Source organism: Ruditapes philippinarum, unplaced genomic scaffold (assembly GCF_026571515.1).
Source record: "Ruditapes philippinarum isolate M1 unplaced genomic scaffold, ASM2657151v2 ctg2520_1_1_1_1, whole genome shotgun sequence".
Classification (NCBI taxonomy): Eukaryota; Metazoa; Mollusca; class Bivalvia; order Venerida; family Veneridae; genus Ruditapes; species Ruditapes philippinarum.
This window is the reverse complement of record NW_026862710.1, coordinates 1-16,965: the sequence shown is the minus strand read 5'-3', so window position 1 is coordinate 16,965 and position 16,965 is coordinate 1. Positions and strand designations below refer to the sequence as shown.

General features: G+C 31.6%; 1 protein-coding gene across 1 annotated transcript; it reads left to right on the top strand.

Moving 5' to 3' along the window:
- Nucleotides 1-136: 136 nt before the first annotated feature.
- LOC132719972 (DNA polymerase lambda-like) lies at nucleotides 137-6,194 on the top strand (the record flags this gene model as incomplete). The annotated part of the gene is made up of 6 exons (XM_060703939.1): nucleotides 137-874; nucleotides 1,885-1,962; nucleotides 2,870-2,977; nucleotides 3,965-4,144; nucleotides 4,792-4,920; nucleotides 5,932-6,194. Coding segments are annotated over exons 1-6 (1,400 nt in total), but the record flags the coding sequence as incomplete, so codon positions are not given.
- Between the last annotated feature and the right edge of the window lie 10,771 nt (nucleotides 6,195-16,965).

Here is a 16,965-nt window from a genome sequence, read left to right as displayed (position 1 = left end):
TAATCCATACTGTATACCCTTAAGTAACAGTGCTAATACATAGTCATGAATTAGTTTTGATACTTTCAAAAATCATTTTTACAGAATCCTTTTAATATTGCTAATTCTTTGGAAAATATTTAAGTCCAATTGTTTAATGGTTGGTCCCTTTATTTACAAAATGGCAGACAATTGACGAAACAGATTTTCTTTATTTTGCTTTTAACATTTGATCACAACTTACGATTTGAAGATGAAAACAAACAAAAGGTCAATTGAATCTCAATCAAATGATAAAGAATTAAAAAAGAGAAAACTAGAAAATTCTTCTGAAACGCCAGCTAATTCTTTAAATTTCATGAAATCTTTAAATGTTTTTATTTTACAAGCTGGGATCGAGAAAATGCGGATGAATATATTTAAATCACAGCTAGAAAAGTATGGTGGTAACGTAGAAAATGATTTAACAAAAGACGTCACACATTTTGTTGTTGATGACAAAATGGATTACGACAGAATGTGTAGACTATTGAAAATCAGTACCCCACCCACCAATACTTGCATTGTAAAATCTGGTTGGTTGAGCGCTTGCTTTAAAGCTAAAACATTAAGTGATACATCTGACTTTATTCTGGAATGTCCAAAGCCAGAAGTAACCAAAGAACTGCCTGGGACTTCAACTAGTTCTGATTCTAAGGAAGAAACAAATCTTGCCAGTAGATCAGAATTTCCGAAAGTAGGAATAATGTTTGGCCATAAAACAAAGACAGCACAATCTGACAATGAAGATAGTGACTACTGCCCTAGTGGTGGAGAATCTGAGCCTGAAGCAGACTTTTCTACAAGTACATCATCAACCACAACACCATCAACTTCACCTAAGAAAAACCTCCCAGTGAGTGAAATGATATATATATTGTTAAACTGGCCTAATTAATTTAACCTCAATGGTTTGACCCATCTTACAGGTGTTTATGTTTTTTAGCTTGTTTTTTCAAAGAAAAGTTGGACTACTCTACCAACACATGTATCCCCATAATCCATTAATGTAACACTTTCTGGTTAGATTATTATAAATATGGCAGATTCATTTTTCAACTTAATATCTGATTAACAATCAAAAGTATTCAATTTAAGCTTCGCACAAACTAGCCTTTAAGATCCTAATTCATAAATTGTTGGTAATTTTCCAAAGACATAGAACTCGTGCATAAATTTTGACTGAACTATAGCCCTTTGTTAATTAAAAATAAGAACCCCGATTAAAGTTTTGCATACAATATCAATTTTCAAAATTACTGAAGATTTCCACTTGAAACTTAACATGTCTTTGGGATCATAAAGTCACTTTCTAAAACCAATGACTGTGGCAAAGATTTTGACTAAGATATGGCCCTTTGTAAACAAGAAAATTCTTAGCTTGTTTTACATACACTCTGCAGTTGATTAAATCTATTTTAATACTGAATCAAGACTCATAACTCTAGCCAGAATAAAATTAGAACTAAGGCTTTTGAAAAACTTAGACATTTTTGTGTACATGTAAGTTAAATGTCTCCACAACCATCAAAGATAATCATTTGAAACTGTTTCTAATATTGGTTTTAGAAAGTGATATTCATAATTGAGCTATTGAACAAACAGTGCAACAGCTTGTGGTTTGGATAATTTTCTGGAGCTCCCTATCCGGATATGTATGTTTATTTGTACTGAATATTTTTGCTGAATTAGAAAATTCTTATTTTACTGCCATAATAATAGTAAGAGGTAAGTTAAACATATGCTATCATTGGACAGCTTTTGTGGAAATTTCTAATACTCTTCTTGTTATTTAATTTGTTCATTAAATAAAATATTCAAATGTGAAGAAGAAATTTCAGAAAATGACTCTTTATCATTTCATAGGTTGGTAACTGGGTGTGTGCACAGTCATCCAAAACAAGTGTGGAGAATTGTAATAAACACATTACAGATAAGTTAGAGGTAAGTAAGTTACATAGTTTATATAGAATTTATTTTAGTTTGATTGTGTAAGAAGCTGTAAGCTTATAGACATACTCTCAAATCCAATCTGGAATCAACCAGCACTGGACAATTTGTGTAGTTTCTTGCTGAAGTAAACAACAGCTTTCCCCATGATGGGATTTGAACTCACACATCTATTGATCTTTAGATTACAACCACTCTGCTATATAAGTAAGTTAATTGGTGTTTTAACTTGTTGTCAGTGAGTCTTTCACTATCTGGTTTGTTGATAGCAGTCACTGGCATTGCACATGTTTTCCGTGACTGTTACATTGATTTGATTGTCTTGCAAGCACCACCATTCATTTTTCACTGCTGATTCAAGTAATTCACATTTTTGAGCCCATGTTAATGATTTGTGTAAAATTAGTTGAGTTTAGAAAATTGTGAGGTATCTTCTCACTGGAAAATTTTTGATATACTGTAGCAAACCCAGTCAGGTCAGAAGCAAAAACAAATACAACTCTTTCAATATTTGTTATGATATCTTCTTTATTTATGATTTATTTGTTGTGTTTATAAAAGCACATCTTATTGAGATGATAAAAGTTATAAGTATAATTGTTATTCTTTTCTTCAGATTTGCTTTTATTTTGATGTTTATAGTTGCACACAATATCTTATCTATAAGTGTCATTTGTTCGGCTTTTTTTTTTGAAAGAATATTAACACATTACAGTCATTTTAGTCATGTGGGTGTTCCCATACCTGTTGACATTGACTTGCATGTTGCCATTGCCTCACACATTGCCATCATAACTTTTTTCTTTCTTGGTGTATTGTCTTCAAAGTGTCATATTTAGAAGTAAAATATAGTTTTGATGTTTACAGCAGTTACAAATACATGTACATTGTATCTTCATAGGAAATGGTTAGAACTTATGAATCTACAAATGACAGATGGAGAGCATTTGGTTATCAGAAAGCAATTCAAGTTCTGAAAAAGCAATCAAAGCCAGTCTCCTCATATGAGGTAAATATGGTAGTTAGATTTTCTTGATGACGTAAATACGGTAGTAAGATTTAGTATTATAGTAAATAGGTACTGGATATTTATTTTGGTCTTAATAATCAATGGGGCGTTATTTTATGATAGATTTTTACCATTATTGGTAATACACAAATGAGCAAAATGCTTGTGATTAAAGCTACATTTGTGCTTAAAGTTTCAAGAATGAGACTATTTAAAAAGAGATCATGTGTCATCTTGCTGGTCACTTTTCAACTGAAAAAAACAGTTGTTTCTCTTGTGTGTGTACATGTATTTGGGTTTATCTGTATTCGCCACCAATTGTCCATATGGGAGAGTCCTCCAGAAGAGTATTAGTCATTTTAGGTTTTTGAGTGATACAGATACAGAAAGATGCCCAAATTTTAAAAGCTTCTTCTAGTTCTTGAGTGTGCCAAGTGTTTTAGCACAGTGCATACATGTGACCTCGATTTTAAGTCTCATCCGAAAGACTGGTTAGTAATTTCAGTTGGACAGCCTGGTAATCAAACCCAGTTGTTCTTCTTGGAATGGAATTATTTTGCATCTGTTGCACCTTACTCTAACTTTGAATTACTTACTTTCTTTACGAATTAATCTGATGTATGTGTTTCTTTGGCAATATGAAATAAGGGTATATCACAGATGTTACAGTTACTTTTATATAGCCTAAAATATGGCTTAAATATTTTCTTATATTCAAGTCAATATGGTGAATGTGGATGAATGACTTGTATTTTGTTACCAAGTAACTTCAACTGTCACCAGCTATTTCAAACTTTTATATAAAAGATACTTATATTAAAGACACATGTAAGACCAAAAGAAATGCTTTTATTCTTATTGCTCATTTTAATGTCTTGTGTCATACAACTTTATCAGCTAAGGATGTTTTCATTGTTTGACAAAATGTTGAATTTCATTTAAAAATAAATACTTATTTTTGATACCTTTTGATTCGATATTACTTAGGAAGCAATGGCTTTACCAAGTATTGGTAAGAGATTGGCAGAAAAGATATGGGAAATAGCGGAGAGTGGCAATCTACGGAAATTGGATGAGCTTAGATCGAGTGATGAATTAAAAGTCATCGAGATGTTTAAAGAAGTATGGGGAGCCGGGGCTCACACTGCTAGAACCTGGTACCAGCAGGTATAAACAGAATGGTTTAAATTAGAAGTTTTATTGATCAAGCAAAATGGTTCTTGAAAGTCATTGAAATTACAGAAAAAGGGCAGTTAATTTCCATGTTTTAAGTAAGCTGGACGAAAAAAAAAGGAATAATGTTTTATAAACTTGTATGAATACAAACTATACTGCCACCCCATTATAACTTGCCCTGTTATAACGCTAACCTCAGAATAGCGCTCATAGGCCTTGGCTTCCAAAAAAATCGTATATATGCAGTGTTAAGACCTTGGACCCTGACATGAGTGTTATAACGTGATTGCAGTGTACAAAATATTGAATCTTGAAATTATTTACAAGCTATATTTTCTGTATTCTTTAAGACCCTTTCCATAAAATATATTGAAAGCTTTAAGTTTATATAATGTATACATGTATTTTATGTTACTTGAATTATGATTTTTTACTGAATAATTGTAGCCAAAGTAATTTGATGCAAGCTGTTTGACAGTTTTTTGCAACTGCCAAAAAAACAAAAAAAAAAACATTACCTATCAAAATTTTCTCAGCATCTCTTGAACAAGAGTTTATTGAAATATTGCATTTTTTTTTCATTTTTCAACTGCAGGTCAATTAATAGGTCAGCAATAATTTTGTTTATAATTGTACAGGGTTTTAGGACACTTGAGGATTTACGGACAAAAGCAAACCTGACACATCAACAAAAGGTTGGTTTGAGATGTTACTATGATATACTTGATCGAATGCCAAGGTCTGAGGCTGGGGAAATAGAACAAGTGGTAAGACTTTACATTCAGAGTGATTTATGCATTAGACTTGTAATCTAATCCACATAATGTCAAAGCAATGCCTGTATTTTGACACTGATGTTATTAGAAAATATGTAGGATAGGAATCTGAGAATTCATACATCCTCATTTTGCATTTGGAATAAATTTAATAAATTCATTAGAATTATTATGTTAAATATTTACCGATAATTTGTCAGAGATTAGAATATTGGCTAATCTAGTAATCTGGTCTCTTAACAAAACAGGGTCTCTCTTGTTTACAACTAAACACTAATGAAATTTTTGATTTTTTTTCCTGACCAACTTTGTGGTTACATGTTTTAAGGTCTACTTGGTTGAGACCACCAAAACCGGACAACCACCAAACCCGGACAGCCCCGAAAATGCCTTTTTTATTTGTTCAGTGTTTGTTGATCTATCAGTCGCTTTTATATCAACAATAACTGCATGTTTGTTTTATAATTAAGTAATTAAATTGATTTCAATTTTCGTAAACGGTAATATTTTCATGTCTTTTTCAAGAACGTTGACATAGAAAATTTGGATGTCAAGAGTGCAATACCTGACCACATATACTAGCTGATATCATTTGTGGAGTAAATAAAAGAATATACAAAACTTCAGCATTTGCTGCTGAAATATTTTATATTATGTTTAAAATAAAAAATTAAAACACCAAAGCTTTTATTGAATTAAATCAGCATCATGGACATACCTGTCCGGACTCATGGTACTGTAGTGTGGACAATTCAGGTAATTAAACTAGTCTGTTAGTTCAGAGAAGAACCTAGCTGTACTGTGTAAAATTTTCAGATCTCTAATTTTAAAATTATAAAATCTGTATGAACAAATGTTCAAAAAGTGTCCAGTTGGTGGTCTCCGACCAGTATGTCACCACCAAATTCTATGCTATTGGCAGTTCCATAGTAAAAACAGGAAATGTTCATTAAACAAATTTAGTTGTATAAGTAAATGCATTTATGCAAATTCATATTGTAGGTTAAAGAGACTGCAGAAAGTATACAAGAAGGTATCATTGTGCAAGCTTGTGGATCTTATAGACGAGGTAAAGCTACCTGTGGTGATGTTGATATACTTGTGACCCACCCTGATGGAAGATCTCATAAAGGAATGTTTGCCAAACTTTTAGCAAAACTTAAAGAGCAGGGTAGGTTCTTTATTGATCACTTATGTATATATACTGTACAGCCTCTGTGGAGAAACACCCTGTTGAAGGCAAAAATTTTGGTTGCCGTTGGAAGGTATTGCTCTAGACAAGTAAAGTTTATTGTCAAGTCTTTCTTTGGGAAAATATGGTAAATATGGTTTATTGTTTTAAAGAGGTGATTGTTCTACAGAGGTTGTGCTGTAATTATATTACATGTATCTTAAGTCCTAATGTTTTAAATTGCCTCAAGCCTTACTTATATAGCTTCACAAGTGATTTCTTAATTTTTGACCTGATGTTAAGAATAGTGACCTATTTATCACTATTTCAAATTATTTGAACTACATGTTATGTGAATATGATCTCTATAAGAAAGAAGGTGGAGGGGGGGGGGGGTATTCTGTTTTTATTTATCCTTTACCACACTATATATCTGAAATGAACTTGTTAAATGTCTTTCAATGTGAACAAAAACATTCATCATTTTTAAGGACAATTTATAAGATATGTACATGTACTGACAAATAGCAAACAGTGCAGACCATGATTAGACATCATGAACGTGCGGTCTGCACTGGTTGCATGGGTAGAAGCAGTTGCCACCAGTAGACTAGGGGCTAAATCAGTTGCACAAGTTCTTGCATTAAGTACATTTGACTCTTTGTACAAAATTGCCATTCATATTGCAGTTACCTCCCTTTAGTTGTATCAAGTCATGAATAGTAAATATTTTAATAGTATGTAATAAATATAGGTAGAAAGCTATAAATGCATATTTATGATCTTCCCTGATACTGCATAAACTATCTGTAGTATCTTGAAATATTTATTTTGCAAGTGGAGAGCTTTTTTTGTAAATATATATAGTCTCAAGACACTGATTTTATTACACCGGTAGGTCAGTTATTAAAGTGACATACTCACTTTTTCCGGATTAAGTTGAATTAGTTATATATTTTTAAAGGTTTGCTATTATAATAATGATTGACTAATATATGATAGTGAAAAATGTGTGTTATACAATATAAAAACTACCTAAATTATAAAAAGGCTGCCCCACACTTTTTAAGAATTGAACATTTCTGATACATTTTGAAAGATATTTAAGGAAACATACTTTGATCACTTGGATTCATAGTAAGAAAAAACTAAAATGTAAAATTGAATACAATTAATGGCAAAATGTAAAGTTATTTTTAGTTTCACCTTTCCACTGACCATTTACACTTGCATAATGTCACTTTAAGAAATTTTTTGAATATTAATTATTGTACTGTGCTACACTGAACAAATTTGAAATTCAAGAAAAAATGCATTGTTGCAGAATCAGATTATTATTTTCATTTTTATGCCCCCACAATGTTGGAGCATATAGCGTTGCACTTGTCCGTCCGTCATTCCGTCAGTCCGTCCGTCAGTCCGTCCGTACGTCCCGAAATCTTGTGAACGCAACTCCTCTTAAACCGGATGGCAGATTTTGCTTAAACTTACAGGGATGAACAACCTTAATGTGTAGATGGTAGTAAAGGAAGGAATTTTTGCTGCGACCAAATTTAACAGAATTATGGCCCTTTGTTGATTTTTTCACTAGATACTATGTAGAAATTTTGTGAACGCAACTCCTCTTAAACCGGATGGCAGATTTTGCTTAAACTTCCAGGGATGAACAACCTTAAGGTGTAGATGGTAGTAAAGGAAGGAATTTTTGCTGCGACCAAATTTTACAGAATTATGGCCCTTTGTTGATTTTTTCACTCTATACTATGTAGAAATTTTGTGAACGCAACTCCTCTTAAACCGGATGGCAGGTTTTGCTTAAACTTCCAGGGATGAACAACCTTAAGGTGTAGATGGTAGTAAAGGAAGGAATTTTCGCTGCGACCAAATTTTACAGAATTATTGCCCTTTGTTGATTTTTTCACTATATACTATGTAGAAATTTTGTGAATGCAACTCCTCTTAAACCGGATGGCAGATTTTGCTTAAACTTCCAGGGATGAACAACCTTAATGTGTAGATGGTAGTAAAGGAAGGAATTTTTGCTGCGACCAAATTTAACAGAATTATGGCACTTTGTTGATTTTTTCATTATATACTATATAGAAATTTTGTGAACGCAACTCCTCTTAAACCGGATGGCAGATTTTGCTTAAACTTCCAGGGATTAACAACTTTAATGTGTAGATCGTAGTAAAGGAAGGATTTTTTGCTGCGACCAAATTTAACAGAATTATGGCCCTTTGTTGATTTTTAGTTTTCAACTTGTGGCACATGTAGTCCAAAAAATATTTGACCTAGAGTCATAAGATTGACAGAACAGTGGCGTGTGGGGGCATCAGTGTCCTATGGACACATTTCTAGTGTTTTTTAGAACTGCAGAGGGTGTTAAAAGGGGTTACTTTTGTATTCATTTCAGGCATTGTTTTGTTTAAAGTAGTGCAAACAGTTACAATGAATATTATTAGTTTTAAACATTTTTGACAGGTTGTATGGTCCTATATAAAAGGGTTGTTTAGAAATATAACCAGAGCTGCTAGGTTAGGTTTATATTGCAAACAATCATTTATATACGGTATTATAACCTGTCAGGAATATTTATAAGGAATTTATAATACAGCAAAATTCCTTTTTTGAGTAAAAAAGTGAGGTTTCTGTATAAATTGACAGCAGCCTTGTTTATAAAACTGTATAAACATCACAATTATCTTATGAAAAGCAATGTTACAAACAGGCAGTATTATAAATGTTGTTGAAGAGGAAATGTAATGGTTACTGTTGTACATATCATAATTGTAATTGTAAATAAATTATTTTCAAACACTGAAACTGAGAACTCTTTTAAATATAGTAAATGGACTTGACCATTTTTCAATCTGAACAAACTCATTCATTATTATAAGGGTAATTTAAAATAGGTACTGTAGTAAGTGCCGGCTGATCTTAGTCTGCGCTGATTTAAACAAATTTATTAATAATGCAGATTATGTAGTTTAGTTTGGTTAAATCTTATTTATTAAATATATTTTTAGTCCCCTACCAGTTAAACCGGAGGGGACTTTAGGTTTACCCTCCGTCCGTCTGTCTGTCCGTCCGTCTGTCTGTCAGTCCGTCCGTCCACAAAACTGGATCCTGCGATAACGCAAAAAGTACTGAAAATATTTTTATGAAGCTTCATATATGGATAGATGGCAGTATGGAGATTATGCACGTCTTTTTTTTTCTTCCTATGTTGAAAATTCTGGTTGCTATGGCAACAAATAGTCTGAAAATATGGCAAATTTAACACATAAACTGGATCCAGTGATAACTCAAAAAGTACTGAAATTTTTTTTTATGAAACTTGAAATATGGGTAGATGGCAGTCTGGAGATTATGCACATTTTTTTCTTTTCTTCCTATGTTGAAAATTCTGGTTGCTATGGCAACAAATAGCCTGAATTTCAAGATTTCTGATTTAAATTTTTCAGCTTTTTCACTATAAGTTCTTTATTTCTTAAGGTGTTTACTTTAAATATAAGTTTCTAGTCATCAACCTCATCATATGTGACAAGGTTTACAACTCTAGCACAAAAATTATCAGTTTTACCTCCCTTGAACTTAGAATTTTAATAAAAAAAAATGTTGTCTTTTTTAAATAACTTCTTTATTTCCTAATGTATCTACTTCAAACTTCATATATATGTTTCTTATTATCACTCAACATTTTTGAGAAGGTTAAATACTCTAGCAAGACTATTTCCAGAATTATCTCTCCCTTGAACTTAGATTTTTTTCGAGAAATTGGTATTTTTCACTCCAACTTTTTCACTCCAACTTCCTCATTCCTTATTGGATTTACTTTAAAATCCCACATTGTAATAATATGACAAGGTTGTATAAACATAATTTCCTTACTAGGCAGGGAAACTTAACACATTACTGTGATATAGACAAACTTTGAACTCAAAAGATTTAAGTTCATTCATGTCATTCATTCACTGGTAAAATTGAATGGCCAATGGCCCATCAGAATGTTGCTGGGGTTCTAACCGGTAGGGGACTTATGGATTGCTTGCAATACTATGATAATTGCTTGTTACTACATTTATTGCTCACTCTTTGATAAAACAGTACATGATGATAACCCATGTAGGGCTTGCTTAAACTTGCACAACACCCTCAAATGAAAGTCAGACACATAGCCAAAAACTCAACTTTAAGAATACATTTAATTCAATATAACAGATACTTGTCTTAGAATTTCTAAAAAAAATGTATGTTTGCATATTTATTTTTTTTTTAATGGTGGCAGGTCATATTAAGGTTTTACTCATAAATTTGTTCACTTCCTGTATCAGGTAAATTAGGATAGGATAGTATCGCATATCAAACAGGAAGTTGGCATGTAGTTTTTTTTTTTTGGTTTTGTTTTTTAAATTCATATAAATGATGCATTTGATATCCATCGTATCCTGTTTCATTTTATTACACTATTATATATAATATAGCAATATTATTTACTTTATACCTGGGGAGAAGGTTATCTGCTTGGCTGACTTCAGAGTTTTTACAAGAAACTTTGTCACATTAGTTTTAGTAGAGTTGTTTCATTTTTGTTGATTTTCCACTTAAAATTTTATGAGCAGATATGATTGCCTGTTTATGTACATTTGATTTTGAAAATCCATATTATTTGATGACAAAGTCACCTTTGAAAACAGAAAATGTTCTGGAATATTACATGGTTTCAGAGTTCATGTTTCGTAACTGAATGAGAACTATCGTAACTGAATGACAACTATCGCTTCTGATTCAAATATAAGTATTATAACGCCAGGCTTGAATTTCATGCTTCATACATGTAGTTTTACAGGGGTGGCTGGCCTGCCTATGTATTTTGAATATATGGCATGATGTTATTGTTTCATTTTGTAAAGTAAGCATTTATATTGTCCATTTGACAGTAATATGATCAAAGAGATTGGAATTACATGTAAATGATTTTGTTTCTGGCGATCAAATGTCGATATTTGACATTAAAAATGTGACATTACTATTATGTGACATTATGATATATAACATTATAATATGTGACATTAAAATCTGTGACATTACAATTTGCGACATTATAATGTGCTGCATTACGATATGTCACATTTCTATTATGTGACATTAAAATTTGTGACATAAGGATATGTGGCATTTTGATATGTGACATTACAATATGTGACATTACAATACATGTATGTGACATTACCTATCCAACCTGAATTGTGTACCTTGGGTATGAGGAAAGGATGACTGAATTTTATTACAGAAATTCCCCGTAAAATCCATTTGACATACATCATATATTTTTACCTACTTGTATCATCACTGTGGTGATTTGTATCTCACTCAGCAACTTCCTCGTTTTTCTTGTAAAATATATGTTTTTCAACTATTGCGTAGTGATAATATTCAAATGCAAAATGTGCTCTTTCAGCATGATACATTTTGCAAGTATATTTTTTGTTATTTGAACATTTTGTGCAGCTTAAACTTTGCTGAATGCGTGTATTCTAGATGATGAATATGACAAGTTTTGTTAAAAAGTTTGTGGCAACGTGGTTGATGGTAAAGGATTGCTGTTCACGTGGATTCATATCCTGTTATGGGCAAGCCATTGTTTCCTTGAGCATGAAACTTTCATTATCGAGTACTGGTTGGTTCCATGAATATTTTTAAAAGTGTGTCTTTAATCTTGTAGTTTCCATAGTAAATTGCCTAAATTGCCTAAATGTAAAGACAAGTCAGCTTGCATATTTGAGCTGCTGAAAAGGTTTTATATTGAATGCAAACATTTTGATAACAAAATCCAACACATGAGCAATATATTACTAGTATATTTCCAATGTAAAAGTGAAAAAAATATTTTATAAAAAGTAAGAAGTTGGATATGGCAAAGTGATTATCATATCTGACTAGTATTCAAATGATTGCTAGCTGTTTAGGTTTAAATCCCTTCAGAGGCAAGCCGTTGTTTCCTCGAGCACTCATTGTTCAGTGGTGGGTGTTGTTGTAGGAACGGATACAGAGTGTTTCAATAAGCTTATAGCTTCTTACATAATCAAACTAAAACCATCACAAAATCCCTCACATAAGCAATGACAATTTTATTTTCAAATTGGAAAAAATATATTACAAAAATTAAGGATGGTAATGCATGTATGTGTCTGATCATTTAAAACAATTCCTAGAATTGTATAATTTCATTTTCAACACCCAATCAGGATTTAGAACAAAACATTCATGCGAAACTGCATTGACAAATATTGTTGACAACTGGATTAAGGCAATAAATGATGGAAAGCTAATTGGCACAATCTTTTCTTTGACTTGTCAAAGGCATTTGACCTTGTAAATCATAAGTTACTCATCCAAAAACTTTTATTACTATCATATTTCTTCTGGTGCAATTACCTGGTTTACCATCATATCTTGAAAATAGAACACAGAAGGTCACTGTAACTGGCAACCTATCAAAATCAGCAACAGTCATATCAGGGGTACCTCAAGGATCTGTCCTTGGACCTCTGCTTTTCATCATATACATAAATGATCTACCATTCCATTTGAAAACCTCAGAGGCAGATCTTTTTGCTGATGACACTACTCTCACAGCATCAGGTCTCTCTACACAAGATTTACATAATAAACTTCAAACTGACCTTGACAATATTAATCTATGGTGCAAACAAAATGCAATGATGCTAAATGCCCAGAAAACAAAAGCAATGAACCTGTCATCCAATAGAAATAAACAACAATTACAACCATTACATCTGCAAGAACATGAAATTGAATTTTTCTGAGACAGAAAAGTTACTAGGTATTCATGTTGACAATAATCTTAAGTGGAAAACCGCAAGTAAGACAAGACATTAAAGAAATGCAATACACAGTTGTACCTTCTTCTCCGAATTAAACAATACCTTGATGTAAATGCAAGAAAACTGTTCTTTAATGCTTATATCTTACCACATTTAGATTATTGTTGTACAGTCTCTGGGGAATTGTAACAATGAACAGATTTTGGATATCATAAAATTTCAGAAAAGAGCTGCAAAGAATCATTCTTGACAAAAGCTACGATGCTCCATCTGCTGAGTTATTTAATGAATTAAATTGGATAAAATTTGATGAAAGAATTAGATACAAAAAAGCTGTCATTATGTATAAATCTTTAAACAAATGCCTCATTTCCAAGTACATGAAAAACAAATTTCCAATTTATTCATCAAAGACATGAGCATGAACCTTAGGTCAGCAAAAAAACTCAGATTTATTTGTGCCACGAACCTAAAAAAGAAGATTTTTAGAAAATCTCTGACATATTCAGCGCCCTAAACTATGGAACAATATCCCTCATTCTATTCGTCAAATCTGAAACTATTAGAAAATTCCAAGCTTCCTATATTCAGTTGGAATTTCACATAAGTACCTTGGTCTTCTCGCATAGATTAAGTATTAAGTAATATATGTACATGCATTGTGTTTTTGAATATGTATTTTGGTTTGAATTGTACATTGTTTTTGTTGTGTTCTTCATGTATATATTATTGCAATTTTTGTCTTCATGTATGTTATTGAAAATTTTGATGTATAACCATTATGTAAATTATGTATATTTTATGTATATTTATGTTTTGAGGCCCACATGGAAGATTGGGAAACCAAATGTGTAGCCTCAGTAAATAAAGACTTTACTTACTTACTTACTTACTTACTATACTCTGATATTTCATTTAGTGTTTATATACAATCGTATGCTGGTAGATTAAAGGCGTATGTTACAATTACATATAGATATATATAGGCAGATTGGAATTTGTTTAAACTTCTCACAGTCATAGAATATAACAGTAACATTTTCAGCGGAAACTATAGGGATCACCAAGCTTTTTTTTCATCAACATAATTGATAAATTCAATTTAAAACAGGGAGAAAAAGTGAAAATTGGCAGATTTAGTTTGATCTGGGACATTTAAATCCCAGGTTTGATTGAAAATGACCAGGAGCAACATTGAATAATGTAAAAATTATCCTCAGCGTCCACTTATCAACAACATCCATTCTATCATCATCATCATCGTTATCCATAATTATTCTCCAGAACAGCAAACATTGAAGTCAATGTAAACAATAATGTATGACCTTGAGTATTAGGGAAGGATGACTGAATTTTATTACAGAAATTCCCTGTAAAATCCATTTGACATGCATCATAATTTTATGTGTCCTGATGGTATCATCACTGTGGTGATTTGTATCTCACTCATTGGCTTCCTTGTTTTTCTTTTTTCTTTTTTCCATTACAACTATTGCGTTGTTAATATTCAAATACTCTTTCTGCGTTGTACATTAACCAAGTATATTTTATGCTATTAAAGCATCTTAAATCCTGTCTGAATGGGTGTAATCTAGACGATGAATATGACAAGTTTTGGCAACGTGGTTCATGGTTAAGGATTGCTGTCTATGTGGATTCATATCCTGTTAGGGACAAGCCATTGTTTCCTTGAGCACGAGACTTTACACTCATTATCGAGTACTGGTTGGTTCCATGAATAAATTCAAGAGTGCGTCTTTAATCTTGTAGCTTCCAACACAATTGTACTAGTATATAAATTCAAAAAGTTTGTGACGTCCTAGCTTTGTTTTAAAGCTTACAAGTATAATGTATCAATTCAATAAGTATATTCGAGATATATGAATAAATCGCTCCATTTTCTCTTTCATTCAAACTCTTTGCATGCTATAAGTAATGTAATACATGTATATATAAGTGTGGCGGTATGGCTAAATGGATAACGCGTTGTTCTAGTAATCTAAGGATTGCTGTCCGTGTGAGTTCAAACCTGTCAGGGGCAAGCAGTTGTTTCCTTTAGCAAGAAACTTAACACATTGCTCAGAACTGTTTAATCCTAGGAACTGATTCAAGAGTGTTTCAATAAGCTTATAGATTTCAACACAACTTAACTAAAACAAAGTCATATAAACTAAACTGTAAGTATATTAAATTGCCTAAGTCACCAGCGTAGACACAAGCCAGCTTGCACATTTGTGTTGTTTAAAAAGTTTCATATTGTTGTCTGTCTTATGCAAACATTTTCATAACAAAATGAAACAAATTAACAATGAACCAAGTAAAATTGAAAAAAAAATTGTTATAAAAAGTAAGAAGTTGCTGTAGCCTGTATGGCCAAGTAGTTAACTGTAGGACTAATATTCTAATGATTGCTAGCTACTTAGGTTTAAACCGTCAGTGTTTCCTTGAGCAAGAAACTTTACACTCGTTGCTCAGTACTGGTTGGTTCCATGAACTGATTCGAAATAGTGTATAGAAGCTTATAGCTTCCTACACAATAGAACTAAAATAAATTCTGTATAAACCAAAAACTAGTAGGGTTATACATGTATGCTTCTTCGTATTCAGATACATTGTATTTTATTTAGTATTAAGAATGTTGTTTTTTTATCCACAAGTTTATGCTGGTTTATGAAAGGCGTATGCTATAATTACATATAGACTTATATAGGCAGATTGAAAAATGTATAAAGGGTTTGTTTTTCTTCTACTCAAATAAGATAACATAAATTTTTACTATAAAAGGGAACCAAAATTTTTTTCACAAAATAGTAAAAAAAACAGTAATTATTTATAAATTATTGGAAAAACAATTTAAAATGGAAAAAAATAAAAAATTGACAGATTTATTTTTAATTTTTAATGGTTTTAAAAAAAAATTTTTAATAATGAAAAATTTTCTCCATGCCACTATAACAACCCCCCCTTTTTTTCTTAATACCCCCAAACTTTATTCATAATTAATCTCCAAAACAGCAAGCAAAGAAGTCAGTGATACAATGATAATAGTGAAATAAATGTCAGGCAACGCCCCCCTATAACTTGAAATATTTTAGAAAATGTCAACTTGGAATAACGACATTTAAAAGATTAAGCCACCCCTACAATGTTCAGATATTCACATTTGTATACTACTGTGAAACAAACGCCCTATGCCAGGATTTTTATACTATTATACTGTCTTGGCATTTTGAAAAATAAGATGTTTATGCTTTCACAGAGAAGACAAAATCCTATTAAATTAATCCTTTACTTATTTTACATTATTGATAACATAATAATGGTTGATATATGATTGGTGTTTACTTTTATAAGTTTGTTTCTGTGTCCGTCTTAACTAAACGAATAAAATAAATAAATAACTAACTACATTGTAACTGGATAATGTTTAACACAACAATATTTTATCCACCACATAATTCAGCAGAGTTGGTGTTTATATTGCGAACAAAAGAAATTATAGTTGTTGATGGGAATTTGATTTTTCATTAGGAATAATATTCTTTCTCCTGTTTGCTTATACCTAATTGAATATATATGCTGGGACATAATATATAGTTAAATTATGTCCAAAATAAATGTCACACAATTTTTGCACAGTACAGCCTGCCCTGCTAGCCCTTGTAATTATTTTTAAGAAAGGGTATACGTGTACGTTTTTGGGAAAATTTTTCATTCTAAAGTGTCTTTTTATTCCGGGAAATAAAGATTAATTTTTTTAAAATGAAATTATTTTCCCCTATTAAAAGGTAATCCGCTAAACCCTTCATTTCCCAAATCTTATCTTGATTATAATGTCTTTTTAAACGTTTTTTTTACAATATCGATACAAACCCTCAAATTTCTTAGGACAGTTTTTATTTTTGATTAGCGATATTACCCTTTTTTTAATATTTTTTTAAATACATTTAATTTTACAAACCCCGACAACGATGGGCTTGAATATGTTACAGAAAAGCTTTGAAATTCTTAAAT